Source organism: Cupressus sempervirens, chromosome 5 (assembly GCF_028749045.1).
Source record: "Cupressus sempervirens isolate cs-2001-9-10 chromosome 5, ASM2874904v1, whole genome shotgun sequence".
Classification (NCBI taxonomy): Eukaryota; Viridiplantae; Streptophyta; class Pinopsida; order Cupressales; family Cupressaceae; genus Cupressus; species Cupressus sempervirens.
In genome coordinates, this window is record NC_143122.1 from 1,014,854,307 (window position 1) to 1,014,867,254 (window position 12,948).

At 33.2% G+C, this 12,948-nt stretch overlaps 1 protein-coding gene across 1 annotated transcript; it reads left to right on the top strand.

Moving 5' to 3' along the window:
- Window positions 1–4,904: 4,904 nt before the first annotated feature.
- LOC149559384 (putative UPF0481 protein At3g02645) lies at window positions 4,905–6,104 on the top strand. Its single transcript, XM_089831407.1, has one exon. It carries the CDS (start codon window positions 4,905–4,907, stop codon window positions 6,102–6,104), a length of 1,200 nt encoding a protein of 399 aa, XP_089687533.1.
- Window positions 6,105–12,948: the final 6,844 nt, after the last annotated feature.

Genomic DNA, 12,948 nt, shown 5'->3' on the forward strand with positions numbered 1-12,948 from the left:
GGAGGTTACCTCATAATCATCTAACTCATACCAGTGTTATACATAAAAAAAAAAAAAAAAAAAAAGTTCCAAAAGAGAACTATCAATACCACCAGTCATGTTACTAACCAGTAAATAAAATGGGAAAACATTTCAATAGAAAAGAAAATTATTACTGCTATCATTCCAACACTTAGACATATACATAAAAAGTAAAACTTGAGCATCAAGTTCAGAGTGATTAACAACATAATAGCAAAAAAAAAAGAAAAAAAAAAAGCCAAAGCTATTTGCCCTCATTCTTTTCAGGTTCCACATACTTCTTTTCCTCAGGCTCATCCCTATTCACATTCACCCCCTCCTCTTTGATAGGTTTTTCTAGAAGTGTCTTCAGCCAGTCCTCCACCATAAATTCATAGATGGAGTAGGTAGTCTTTCTTTCCTTGCCCAAGTCTTTCTCATCCTTATTCACTTGTAGAAAATAAAGGATAGTGGTAGTGGAATGCATAAATTTTGTGGATAATTCTGCTAGTGTCAAATTAACATATAAATATATTAAAATAAATAATATTTGTTAATATATATCCTCTATTAGATTATGAAATAAAATATATAAAATATAATATATTTAACAATATCTGTGATATCATATTATACATATTTTGTTCTACTAAATAATGTATATATTATTTATACATTATAATATCTATTAAATATATTATATACTATATAATATATCATGATATAGTATCTAATATGTAAAGTATTACTGAATCTCACAAAACCATCATCAACATCTTGTAAAACTTGAAACTTTCAATTTTTTTTATAATTATGCATGATGCAAGCAACCACTATCTAATAACCACGTTGCATCTTTTTTGTGAATGAAGCAATTTGAAACAACGATGATTTCGAGCTATGCTAGACACAAGATTTGGATTCCATAGTTTAGTGACACCATGACTTGACTTACACTAACCTAAAGCATGTCCATTGACAAAGTATTTTTGACACATTATTATTCCAGGTCAAAAAAGCTTCTTTGTGACCAAAAGTAGGTATTTTAGGTATCACATGCCTGCAAGAGCTAATATTATGCCCAAATAGATGATAATGGAAACATCAATAGTGAAATAGTATATATTTAAAAGAAGGGTTTTCAATTTTTTATTTTAAAATTTTCTTTGGACTTTAAACTTTATCTATATAAATCATGTTCTTATTCTATTGGCTACTCAAATTACCTATCTGATTTTGAAGCATATTAATTTGTTGTTTTGATAAACTTATCTCTTTTACTCTATATATATTTATTATTTTATATTATTCAACTTCTAGGAATGGGCAATACTAAGAGGGGGTGGACTAGTATTGAAACACTTTTACACCAGCTAAACAATTAAAAAAATAGATTGTAATTTTTTAAAAATAAATCACATTGATAAATAGAGATCTGCCACCAATCCATGAGAGAAATGCCTAGTTGAGTAGTGCATAGCTTTATAAAATGCCCATTTCAACTATTTTAAAAATATATATATATAATCCTTAAAACATATTATGTAGGCTAAAATTGACCATAATATATTGCCATAAATATGGTCAAGAGAATTTAAGTGCTATAAATACACAAATAATTATATCCGTGAAGTAAATAGAAAATAAGCTTTTCTCAAAGAGAAAATAGTTTGAAGGACGTTGTTGATATTGAACTTTACTACTCCACCAAATAGATGATGTTCTAAAATCAAACCTCATCATTATTATTCAATTAGACAAAAGTGGAAAAATGTATAGTCAAAGACTATTTTAACTGATAATTCCTATAATTAGTTAGAAATTTAGGTTATGTCTTATGTTCATTGATCATTTTTTATTCATTTCATGTAGATATTAAAAATATGGCATTGAGACAAAAATTGACAAATAGAATAATTTTCAATGATTGCTAAATATTGCCAAACTTTTTTTTTAATATAGTTTGAAATTTTCTATCGATGGACTGTGATGCATTGCAAAAAATATGAAGTTATAAATTGTGAAAATTAGGAGTGTCTCAGGACCTGATAAGGTCAACAAGTATTGAACCAAGAGGAGTATCTTAAGTGTTGCCTTTGAGTAGTTTTTCTAGTTGTGTCAAGAAGACCTACTTTCATCTTTAAATGGATTTCTCCTAAAATATTGTCTTGATTCGTGCCTTATTAGTTTTTGTACGAAATCGTACCTTTAAGTAGTTTAAACTTTCTCTAGCATGATGGAGATTATAAAAAATAGAGCGCACAGACATGTATTTTGATCTCATCACTTGTTATGAATATGAATATAGAAATAAATCATATAAAGAATCTAAGTAATCCCTTTCAATAGAATATGAGTGCATCATTTTTTTAGTTTGTAGATTTCGAAGCCAAAGTGATGAGATTTAATCTTTCAATCATGTGCAAGCATTGGAAATAATATTGATATCACTTCCTACACATTAGGAATAGGAAGTCATCTTGCACACATTTGGAGTGTCGTGCAACAAGTGTGGATAATATTTAAAATCTATAATCATTGCATTGATTATATTTTTAGGGTAAAAGCACAAACCTGTGTGACCCTTTTACAAAGGACAAGGCTAACAAAAGTCTAATTATTCACCTTCAATGACATAAAAATGGTAGTATTTTTTCAAATCTAAAAATCAAGTAAGCTAATTAAATGTGTAGAAATAGATGAAGTTTATGATTATAATTTTTAAATATTATTAGGAATAAGAATTGATATATTTTCCTAATTAATAAATTCATTTTTTTAGCTGCTAAAAGATGCTGAAAATTAGGGTTCTAGTTCACACCACCAACCTATTTGGAAATAAACTTATTTGCCTTTGATGACAAATTTTTATATGAAAACCTAACAAAGGTTAGTACATCATGAATAGATTCGTATGTAAGTTATAGTTAAGGGAAGGAATATTTTTCAAATAGGTGTATCATCAAACTAATTAGCATATAACATATATAGAAATGGAAATAGATAGAGATAATATAATAGCCATGACTAGAAGTGTGTTTACATTTTTGTTATTTATTTCTATTAGCTATAGAGAGATCAGAAAAGGAATACATAGATCACAGAGGATCATAAAAGAGGCAAAGCCTCAAACCAAGTCCAAAGTAGCAATGATACAACTAGGATGAATCATATACAACAAGAACTGAACAGCAAAGATCTAGTGTAGAATATCACAGTAAGCATCCACCCATGCGGTCCAACTGAGTGGGCCTTCCATCCAAACAATACTCTTCCGCTCTTGGATCTGGGATAACATAAAGATCTCCTCCTTTCTGGCATTATGGTTCCTCCTAGTCACTTAGTTCAGCTTCTAGCATGTGTGCTCAAACACCCAAAAATTATCAAGAGTCCTACGCCACTGATAGCCATACTTCAGCTCGTAAAAGAAGATAGTAGCTTGCCCATCTTTAAGAAACCTTCTTAATTTATCCTTTTCAATTATCATGGTAGTTTGAACCTGCACGAAGAATTTAAAATATGTGAGTTTTTGAAAAAAATTCAGTAAGAACCATTGGCTTACCTTGGTACGTCTCCTCATTCTTACATTTCCAGATTTGCGAAAGAATGTTAGAAGACAACATGTTCCAGAAAAAATTAGCATCCTTACTAAGACCATTAATGTGACCAGTAACAATTTCAACGATATTCGCATTAATAGGTTAATAAATACCAAAAAGTTTCCATATTTCTTTAGCAAAAAGGCAATCAAACAAAATATGTCTACCCGTATCAGGCAACTTGCAAATATTACATAAATCAGAATGTTGAACATCTCTTTTAATTTGAAGTCTATCAGTTAACATCAGCCATTTAAAACATTGAATTTTTGGCTCAACAAGACTTTTCCAATTAGTATTCAACTACTTATTCCAAGCTTTATTATCAAAAGAACAGTACCAAATTTTATTAATATGAACAATAATATCTTCATTGTGAGCAATGATCTTGTATATCTTCATTTTTGTTATTCTAGAAATCAATAGATAGAATATACACAATAATTTGATTATGATAATATTTAATTGTGCTAGTCATATGTAAAGTACAAAATATGTATAAATACTAATAACAAAATTATTTATATTTGATGAAGTAGAAATCCATTATAAGAACATTAGTATAACACTATAAAATATTTGATTAATGGAGAAGAAAACCAATGATGATAATGATTCTAGATTGGTCACAATGATGCCTTGGACTTCACATAAATCGGATGATCGGACATCCTTCCTCCTTTGACTAATAACTCTTAGCAGACCATAATCTATTTGTTTATTTTCAGTAGTACTGAATCTATTTGACTTTCTCCCAACCACGTTTTCATATGAATATTTACTAATAATTTAAAATAGATCTTAGATACCCAACCGAAATACTTTTCTTTAAAAAATATGTATATTATCGGTCCAAGTGAATACCATGTGAATGACGGCTAATATTTGTTTTAAAGTGCAATTCAATTTCACAGAGTCAATCCTCTCCTATTCATTTTCTTCTAATTGTATTTATTAAATTGTACCTCGTATATTTCTTTTTATAAATGACAGGACGAATGGTCATGGGAGAATTGATGGATACCTAATGTCCTCTTTCACATAACAAAAGTCTAAATGCGGGAGAAGCGTTGAAATGTCAGTTAATTGAAGTCCATTGCATTTTTCATATTAACCTGTTATATGCATTTACCCATGTTCCATAGATTCAATTTATATTTTGTTGGACTCTTCGAAAATGCCCTCCCTAGGAAAAATGGATAGAAGAGTTGAAGGACAATTTAATCTGGTCATGTAATTATTATATATTTCTGACTTCATGATATGTTCCTTCTCCGGTGAGATAATCTCATGAGCTTGTAAAGAATGTCGAAGTTTGATGAGAATAAATGGATGAGAGAAGCCAAAGAGTATCTGGCTCAGAAGAATAAGTCCTATGAGAAGCCTCCGTGCATATTCAGGACATCCATGGCCTTGCTGAAAGAAAATGAGCATTCCTATGTGCCTCAGATTGTTTCTATCGGCCCTAACCATTTCGGGAAAGAGTGGCTCATGGGAATGGAAACATTCAAAGGCGATGCAGCACGTAGAGAGGTTTTTAGAATTCAGTATGGAACCAAGAAATCTGACGTTGAATTCGAACAAGTGATTGAGAGAATCAGGAGGAGGGAAGAGGATATAAAGCGGTGCTACTATAGAGAAACATCATTCAAGGGTGACGTGCTCCATTTGATGTTGGCTCAGGATGCTTGTTTCATTCTCGAGTTTTTCAGAAATCACCTCTTCGGATTGGAAGACGATGAATCCTTCCAAGATGAGTTTTTGTTTCTGCCAGAGCATCATCCAATCTTCGGGCCCGTATCCGAGAATGCTTGGATTAATGCGGAGATCATGAAGGACTTGATCAAGTTGGACAATCAAATACCGCTGTTTGTCTTGGAAGATGTTCTTACTATGGAGATGAACGCTAATTCCCAAGAGAGCGCCCAAGAGAAACTTGACAGATTGCTGAGGAAAATGTTCGAGAGAATCTGCTATCGGCCTTTCGAGTTCTGTGCAGAGGACGCATCAAAGAAACGGAAGCACATTCTGGACATCTATCACGACTCCTGCCTTGGGGCCCTGCCAACCGAAAGTACTGGAAAGGAATTAGTGAAAATTAACGTTCAATATTATTGTTCGTGTTTTGCAGGTTCAAAAGGTGGTCACTGCGTATGTTCTGGACGAGCAGACGGGAAAAGTTCTGAGAATGTCAAACAACGTAAGAAATGGTGGCTGAACTTTCCATCTGCAGTTGAATTGAAGAACGTAGGAATCAGATTCGAGGCCGATGGAAAAACTGTGGACGACGTTAAATACGAGGGTAAAACTCTGACTCTGGTGCGGCTGAAATTGGATGTGGACTCGGAGGTGTATACAAGGAATTTAATTGCCCTGGAGATATGTTCTCCGGGGTTCAAGAAGAAAAGAATGACTGCTTATTGTCAGTTCCTGCATGAGCTGTGCATGAGCTGTGCATTACCTCTTTCTCCTCTACAGATCATGCACTTTGAGATCTTCCTCTAGATATGCTCCACAACTCAGACATTATTAAGCATGAGTAATAGTGAGCGTAACGGCACTTATGGTTGTTGTAGAAAAGCCAGGCGTAATGGCACAGTCAAGCTGTACAACCATCCTTAGCGCATTGTTCCATCATTACAACTGAATGATCAGTTTTATACAAATGTAGCTCTGAAAATAAATGCTAAGCTATGCCACTTTAAGTAAAAATATATGAAAGTGGGCTAAGAGTGTTAGTATAAAATTTTTTACTTTCAATTAGACTGTCTTTTATTGGTTCTTGGTAATGTTTTTGAAGTACTAGATAGTAGTCAAAAGAAAGGAGGTTGACCCTAGCGTACAAAAAGGGTAGACCAAAAACAGTCAGGGGTTACCACCCACCTATCTAACTGATACTAGTTTTAAAATTCAAAAAAAAATAGAGAAAAGCTCCAAACTAGAGCAGTTCTTACCGTCCACCCTATTCTTAACAAGCATATAAAAAGTAAAACATACCAATAGCTAATAGACTTATTGCTGCTATCAGTCCAATACTGGATCGAAAAACATACATAACAAAACCCCGTAGGGCACCAAGTTCAACGAGAACAAAAACATAAAGACAACAACAAAAAATAGAGCTAGGGCTAGTTGCCCGCTTTCTTTCCACCTTCCTTGTTACTCTCCTCCTTAGGATCTTCCCTATTTATGTCCACCCCCTCCTCTTTGATAGGTTTCTCAAGGAGACTTTTGAGCCAGTCCTCTACCAGAAAGCCGTATATAGAGCGAGGGGTTTCACTCTCCTTTCCTAGATCCTTCTCATTGTTGTTCATCTGTAGGAAATAGAAAGTGGTGGCAGTAGAGTGAATGACCTTCGTGGAGAATTCCACCAAGGTTTCAATTTTTTTACAAATGCCATGTGGTTCTTCGTGAGCTCTTTCATAGAATTCTCCAGCCTTGCCTTGTCGTGGCTCTAACCATGGCTATGTTTCCCTTTTTCTACCCCACCTTTGGGAGTGTCTTTCATGGGGGAGGTGATGTCCTCCCCCACATTTGTTTGTGGAAGGGATAGCTTCCAGTGTTTGAGACATGTGACAGGCTAGGAGGGCTAGAGACAACCTTCTTTTCAGTGTCTTGGTGAGACCTCTTCCTCTTAATTGGTTTCTTCTCACTCTCAGTTGACTTAGAGCTATATTCCTATTTAGGGGAGGACTTAAATTTCTCCATTTGGAGACATTTGCGAGCCCTCTGAGCGGTTATCCTGCTCTTTCCTATGTCAATATCAAAATCAATAAGGGTAATTTTAACCTCCAAACAAGGGGTTTTCTTGACTTTTCTATGGCTAGAGGTAGGGTTGGGGTTTGTGGATATTTGGGGGGTAGCAATAATCAATGGGTTGACCAGAAGCGATAGGTTTAAGGAAAGGTGACATTTGTAAAGTTTGTGCATGAAACCCTGGTGGATAATATAAAAGGGTTTGCCCTCCTCTCTCTTTTTCCTAGCCTTAAAGAAATAGTCCTCCATGGAATAAAGAAAAAGGTAATGAAAAGAAATCAGATCACGGTTCCTAAAATGGTTGAGAATGGGGAAATGGTAGTAGTATAGCAGCTGGAACTGATCTTCAAGGGTAATATATCTCATAATGGCATAGGAGATCACATCCCAAGGTAGTGGAAGATCTTCCCTTGAAAACATACCATGCGCATGAACTAGCTCCTCATTAGGTCTTAATTTTTTTCTCATATTGGTTCCATCTGCCACCTTGGACTGCTTACACCATTTCTTTCCTTCCATGGGAAACCTACCAACCATAGCAACTAGTACCTCCATGATTTCAAATGGCATTCCATTAATGTTAACCTTCCTATGCTTCCAACAATTTAAGAATTGCATCAAGATATGCTTGTCATGCTTTTCCATACCTTCCATAAACAAAAGTAGACCACTTTCTATAAGATAAATCCAAGCGGCCTCACTCTTCCTAATGTACTCCTCAATCTCCACTGGTTCAATGCAGTCACTAGCACCCATTTCTTCACCTCACTCAATCGCCAATTTCTTAGAACTTTCAAACATCCCCTTCTTACAATGGTAGCCACAATATAATCAATAAATCATGCTCAAGCTAAAAATGTTTAGGAAGTAGAAACCCATCATAAGATCACAAGGCTTCTCCGAATATGAGAAACCACTCTCTATGACATATGTGATCAGTTCCTTTCCCTCTAAATTAAACCGTCACCAACTATAGTTGAAGTGGGATTTCGCAAAAGTGTCCTTGTCATCTTGCTTTTGTGGTTCACCACATCTAAACATAACAATGCCACTCGTCCTTTTTGTGAAATAATTAAAGCTCGTGGTGAGGGGATCATAAAAGCATATCCTCATGCAATCTTGCCCAAAATTGACTTTATAAAAATAAATCCAATAGCCTTCCTACTCACATAGCTTCATAAAGGTGTGCCATCTTTTGAAATGACTCATATTGCCTTGTACGAAGTATGCTCACATTCCATCATCACTTGTGTTGATGATGGAAGTTGGCTGACATGTTCCCATTTGATGAATTACATGTCATTATGGCCAAAATTTTCCAACTCATTTGCCACTGCATTTCCTTCATGGTAGATGTGGCCCACATGGATCTCTTGGCACACCTCCATCAACATGCGAATTTCCTCTTTTATTATTTTGATCTTCCAACTACTCTGGCCCTTTGCTTTAACTGCTCTGATAATCAACATCAAATCCCCCTCGATTGTTAATCTATTAATTCCTCTAACTCTCACAATTCTCAACCCCCATAGAAGGGCGATGGCTTCTACTTCATTGTTTGAACCCCCTCTACAGTTCCTAGTGTAAGCTTCAAATTATTTGATAATAAATTATTGGACACACCTTGATGAGAATATTTTGCTTATAATACTTGTAGTACTGGCAATCTTGTTTAAGGATTTCTAAGTCTGCATTATTGTTTAAGGCTTTCTGAGTCTAAATTATGTTGGCATTTTTCATGATATTTAATTTGTAAGTCAATTTATATTGTGGTTTTCAAAAACCATACATGGAAGTTCAACTTTAAAAATATCAGTAGTTCTAAAAAAAAAATTATAAAAAAATGATAAAATAATTTATTGAAATATTGATTATAATTTTTATGTCACACATAATAGAAATTTTATTTCTAAAATATTTGTCACTATGATGGTTTGATAGTTGGTTTAATTGTATTGACACTTGTAGAAAACTAAGTGCATATCAATATAGTGGTGGGTGTTTATTGAGACCTTGTCGGTTGCACAATGACTTGATGGCTATAAAACTACAACCACCAATTAAATACTATGCTTCTTGTTTAAAATAGTCTTCTATATCTAATCTTCAAACCCTTCCCTCTGTGGTTCAAAACTGTACCATCCTAGCCTATGTAGGAACTTGGCTACTATGGAGATCTTGTTTAATGTGACATCAATCTTTGATGTAATCTTTTGCTAGTTTTGAACAAAATTGATGGTTGTTTCAAAGTAGCTATATTAAATTATTGGAACTTCCTATTACATTAAAAATATCATGATAAGATTGTAGCGTTTTTATTCCAGCTATCAACAGTGAAAGAAAAATATTAAAATGGAGCATGTTACATACATTACATTGTTAGCTGGACACATCAGTGATTTAGGAGGAAAATTTATAGGGATAATTAGTGCAACTCAACTTTTCATAAATCCAAATCTTCCAGAGACACATCAATTGAGATCTTAGTTTGATACAGAAGAGAAAGGTATTGTTTGCTCTTCTATTACAAAGAAAATCTCATCTATTGGACAAGCTAAAATGTTAAAAATTGTGGCACAAGTTGATGATTCGAGACTTGGTAGATCTAATGCATTTTGTTGGGGTGTGGTTAAAGCTACCCTACATTTTATAAAGCTAGATAATTTTTATTATTCAAGTTGCCCCTTAAAATTTGAAGATAGGCCATGCAAAAATAAGTTGAACAATGATGGAAATGGTAATTGGTATTGTAAAAAATGTGATTAGGGCCCATTTTGCAATGAGAATACAAGTGGAATAGGCATTTTTATATTCTTAAAATTTTGAATTCGCTATTTGGATGCACCAAATTGGAATTGGAATAGGAATAAAATTGGAATATGTATTCCAATTTTGGCCCAAAAATGAGGATTTGCTATTCCACCTAAATAGATGGAATAGGAATATGTATTCCTATTCCAATTTTTTTATATTTTAGAGAACATAATTTTTTGAATCTGTGAATTCTAGATCAAATTCTGGGTGAACCAAACAAGAATAGGAATATGTAACCCCATTTTCTATTTGAGAATAAGTATTCCTATTCCCATTTTTATATTCCTGCAGCCAAACGGACCCTTAGACTTTTCTTGAATGTGATTACATATACATGCTTCAATGTATAGTGCAAGATCACACAACTTTCACTTGGGTTACTATTTTTGGGAAAGCAATAGAAGAGATTATGGGTGTCACAGCAAAGGCATTAAAATTATTGAAGGATGAAGAGACACTATAAAATATTTGCATAATGGATAAAAACCAATGATGGTAATGATTCTAGATTGGTCACAATGATGCCTTGGACTTGAGATAAATGGGATGATCGGACATCCTTCCTCCTTTGACTAGTAGCTCTTACAACACCATAATCAAGTTGGCTCATTTACAACTTACAATCACCAATAATCATTACCACAATTGGCTAGAATCAATACTTGAAATAATTAAACTTCATTTCTCAAATTAACAAAATCCTTCATTGGCCGACCTTGCTTGGTAAACACCGATCCTAAAATGATTTCCGATGTTAACCAACAGATGCTTGGGTAACATTACAAACTTGCAAAATCCTTTGGCAACCGAGTGAACTTGGTGAACATTAACTCTGACCAATTTTTCTTTCATTAACCATGAGAGATTGGTTAACACTACTTTCTATCATAATTTCCATCAATGCTCGAGTGACCTTGGTGGACACTATCTTCGCAAAGTAATCTCCAGGAATGCTTAGTAGACAACGAAAATTGTCTTGCTAACTATTAGTAAACAGATTTGTCCTCTCCAAAAACACCTTTACAATTGACTCTTGAATACCCAAAAGAAAGACAAACTCTGAAAATAACAATAGAGTCACTTGCAATTATCTTGTCAAGTGCTCTCTGAATTTTATATACTTTGCCACAATTTTAGAAAATATATTCAAAGTTTTAAAGCATAGAATACTTAGGAAGAAATAGTTTTGACTTAATATTCTATGGAGGGATGAACCTTTTTGATGCAAGATTGAAAAAAACTAAATTGTCTTCCCTTACCTTCAGAAGTGCAGACTCCTTCAAAATGGGAGGAACCCATTTACAATAGAATTTCCTATTTTTAAAGAAATCCTACCCCAAGTCATTTCTCAACTACCCTAACTTCTTTTCTTTAAAATCTATTTTCAATCCCGTACAACTTTTCATAAGAAACCGCCCTATTACAATAATAATTAATTCTTTAAAGAATTAATCATTTTTAAAATCTCTTTCCAATTTACCCTACCAATACTAATTACAATAATAATAATTAATTCCTTTTAAAAAAGAATTAATTATTTTTAATCATTCTTTTCCAAATATAATTCCTCTACTTTCACCCTCATATTATAATTAATTCGTTATAGAATTAATCATATGAGAAATTAGAGTAATGGTTTAATAATTAATGACTTTGCATTTAACTTGAATATATTTAATTCATTAAAGAATTAAATAATATAAATTCAAAATAATTTGTAAATTTTAAAGGTTTCTAATTTCTCACGTTGTTGAGCTAACAGGGGAAATATTTAGGGTTCCAAAACCTTAGCTAACACTAACCAAGTGAGCTCAGTAAACACTGTTGGCCAATTGATATGACATTCATGTAATAGCAAAGACAACACACAATTAGCCAATTGTATCCAACACTCTTAACAAAGTAATTTCATTTTTTTAATAATTTAATTCAATTGGGAGAATGTTGGAATCTAAAGTCATCATTTTCTCATCTAGTTGTGGTTGATTCATCAAAATGTCTTGGGTTATCACTAATACTCATGTAGCAACTTTGTATGATTTGACTTACTATAAATAGTAAGTTGTTTAGGTATCTTGCCTAAAGGAGTAATTTAAACAAGTGTCTAACATGTACTTCTATGAATCATACTTACTAAATTTAGTAAGTGGCATATATTTCAAACTTTGGAACTTCATTCTTATCTACAACACAAAGTCATTATTGTTCATACATTTGAATAGTTTTTCAATTGTAAAATTCTTGAGTAATAAGAGTTTATAGATTGGCTTGCAGTCATTTACTAGTGTATAATTTTTGTAGGTTTTTCCATGTAAATATTATTTCATGTGAGTTTTCTCAATTTTACAATTTTCTATAGTATATAATTTTTCATTTCAAACACAAGACCCAAGGAGGGGATACAAAAATGGATCCCTAGCAGAGACACACTGTATCACTATTTACTATGTCCCAAAATCTCTAGGATTCCCTTGGAGTCCCAAAATAGGTAATGACTTTGGAAAATCAGAGACAAAATCCACATTTTGATTCAGGAAAGATATTCTCATTGTTTGAATAAAGGGAAGGATGAACCCAAGTGGATAGGTTCTACCTTGATCATTATACCATAAAAGAGGAGCACAACGAAGGATCTATTAGGTTCTACCCCAAGTTTTTCTAAAATAAATAAAGTAAGATGAGAAGAAAGAGGGAAGTACAAATTAAATTAAAACCTAGAATTAAATCAAACTAAATAGGAATTAAAACATCATTAAATTGAAGTTATTCCAATTTAATA